The sequence below is a fragment of the Protopterus annectens genome, chromosome 7.part1 (genome assembly GCF_019279795.1).
Source record: "Protopterus annectens isolate FY-2018-M chromosome 7.part1, PAN1.0, whole genome shotgun sequence".
Classification (NCBI taxonomy): Eukaryota; Metazoa; Chordata; order Ceratodontiformes; family Protopteridae; genus Protopterus; species Protopterus annectens.
The window spans coordinates 11,517,175-11,519,457 of record NC_056740.1 but is presented as its reverse complement, the minus strand read 5'-3'; the positions used below and the strand labels follow the sequence as shown (position 1 = coordinate 11,519,457).

General features: G+C 33.4%; 1 protein-coding gene across 1 annotated transcript in view; it reads left to right on the top strand.

The window, feature by feature from the left end:
- The window catches only part of EIF4E3 (eukaryotic translation initiation factor 4E family member 3), a 344,097-nt gene extending 342,177 nt beyond the window's left edge, over positions 1-1,920 (top strand). Inside the window, exon 12 of the mRNA XM_044078527.1 lies at positions 310-1,920. Within this exon, the coding sequence (XP_043934462.1) occupies positions 310-356 (47 nt within the window). The 3' untranslated portion in view covers positions 357-1,920. The remainder of the gene's footprint in view (positions 1-309) is intronic.
- The last annotated feature ends 363 nt before the right edge of the window (positions 1,921-2,283 follow it).

The following is a 2,283-nucleotide window of genomic DNA, read 5'->3' as shown; positions in this document are numbered from 1 at the left end:
AAATGTTGCTTTTTGCCTTTCACTATTTATAATGGTTTTAGGTTGCATTTAGGTTACCCAAATAAATTATTTGCCTAACTGAGCAGCTGACTAGAAGGTAATAGATTTTTGCAGTGTGTATTTATTGTGACTTAGTCTTTAATTGCTGTGGTTTATGCTGTACTAAACCCAGGAAGCCGGGATGTGCAGCGTGGCTTCCATACCTTGAAACAGTAAAATGCATGGTTACCCTAACCTCTCTAGTTGATTTGCTTTTTGTGTAGTTCTATGCTCATTTTTTAAACAGTATGCATCTTTTTCCAATTCTAGCACACGAAGAACATCACGCTTTTGAAGGTGGACGCAGGAGGCATTAATGTTGCTGTACAAGATTAATACTTTCTTCTGGTTTTGAACACAATATTATAAGGGGAGGGCTTGGACTTATTTTTTCTTAAGCACTACTCTGATCCTTTTAGAAGACTCCTTTTAAATTGTGTAAGTTAAACAGTAAGTTTAAGTAAAATATATGCAGTATCTGTATTTGTTATTTCCCATGCTTTTTTAGTAGTTCATATCACATTTGTATAAACTTTCATACCGTTTGCTGTTTTCATTAGATGCAACAAGTAACTTATTTTGGTAGCATTCATTCATTTTGTCAGAATGTCTCCAATTTAAATGTTTGAAGATTTAGGCTGTATTTAACAGCAATATGCACATAAATGACATGCTGCTGCTACAGTTTCTTTTAACTTTAAAATATAGTTTGTTGGTCTTTTTTTTTTTTTTTTTTTTTAACATTCCTTAGAAGTTGAATTTTTTTCATGATCATTGTCCCAGGAATGATGTATTGCACTGCTCATCTGGTCAGATAATTTGCACTGATATTAACAAAGAAATACTGTAAATGTGTGGGTTTTGGTTGTCTTGAATGCTGGCCAAAAATCTTTTTGAGTATTTTATTGACTTTCTGTACGAAATTTCTACCAGAAATAACAGATTTTGTTGCAATGTGTAGATAACTGTGTTGTACTCCCTCAGCTGTTCTTTTACTGAGATTAAAACTAAACGCAATTGCTAGTTTAAATTAAAATGTTTGTGTGCGCAAAACTAAAAATCATGTGACTGCTTTGCTTTTTGGATGCTTTTCATTATGCACATTTTGTTGGGACTTAATTTGTACAAGGATATTATGATTGTGGTCAGCAGTGAGTTACTTACAGCTGAAAATTGCTTAAGTAAGACTTGGAGTAGTGTCCTTTGCAGTTTGGTTCCTGTTTTAAATGTAGTTACTGGTTTTGAACAAAAACTGAAAATGGACATTAAAATGGCTCATAGAGTTATAAAGCAGCAGTTCACTTAACCTGTAACAATGCACAGTGGCAACTGCTTTTTGACGTGGAATCCAGGCTTCTTAATGTATGCAGGATGAGGCTACCCTTTTTTGTACTTCCAGAGAAAATGGCATTCTTCTGTGCTTAGCTGTCTCCAGCTGGCATTATGTGGTACTTCAGTTTTGTTAGCATAGGATATTGTGCCATTTTTTGAGCCCACAAAGAAATTTAAAGCTCTGAATTGCTGCATACTTCAGAGTACAGTACATTTAGAAATGCAGCCTGGATGCATGCTTCCTTTATTTTAGTGGGCATTGGATTTATTATGTTATAGTCTGGTGCTTTATAAACTCTTCACTTTTGTTGTAAAATATTTTATACAAGAAGTATTTTTGTTTCCAACATTTTAATATTTAAATTGTGTTCACTGTAATCGAATTAGTGATTTAAGGCTTTTATTGGGTAGCTTTCTGAAATTTCTTTTCTTTTAATACTAAGATATATTATCCCCTTTTTTTCATTCCTGTATAAGGTTTGAAATGTATAAGTTAATTTCTGTCCTCTTGATACAAAATTTGCATTAAACTATTATTTTGTTACCTTATTTGTCATTGTACCTGATTGTGCTCATATTGAATTGTAATGTCCATTTTTATTGGCAGTGTGTTGCTGTTAAAATGGATGCTATTTCACTTAAAACGAAGTTCACATTGATTATAAAGCCAAGCAAATGAAACTAAAGTGTGGCACAGAACCACTGATCCAACATTGAGGGCCTTCCTTGATGGATTGTTGGTGGTGTTTCTTCACTGGTTAAAAGTTGGCTTGTTCTGTAAAAAAAAAAAAAAAAAAAAAAAAAATCCCAAATTAAAGGATGTCCTTGTGCCTGTACAGATGCGCATCTGCTGTGATACATAAAAAAGCACATGTCCCAGAATCCTGCCATTTTTTGACCACTTGTGTAATT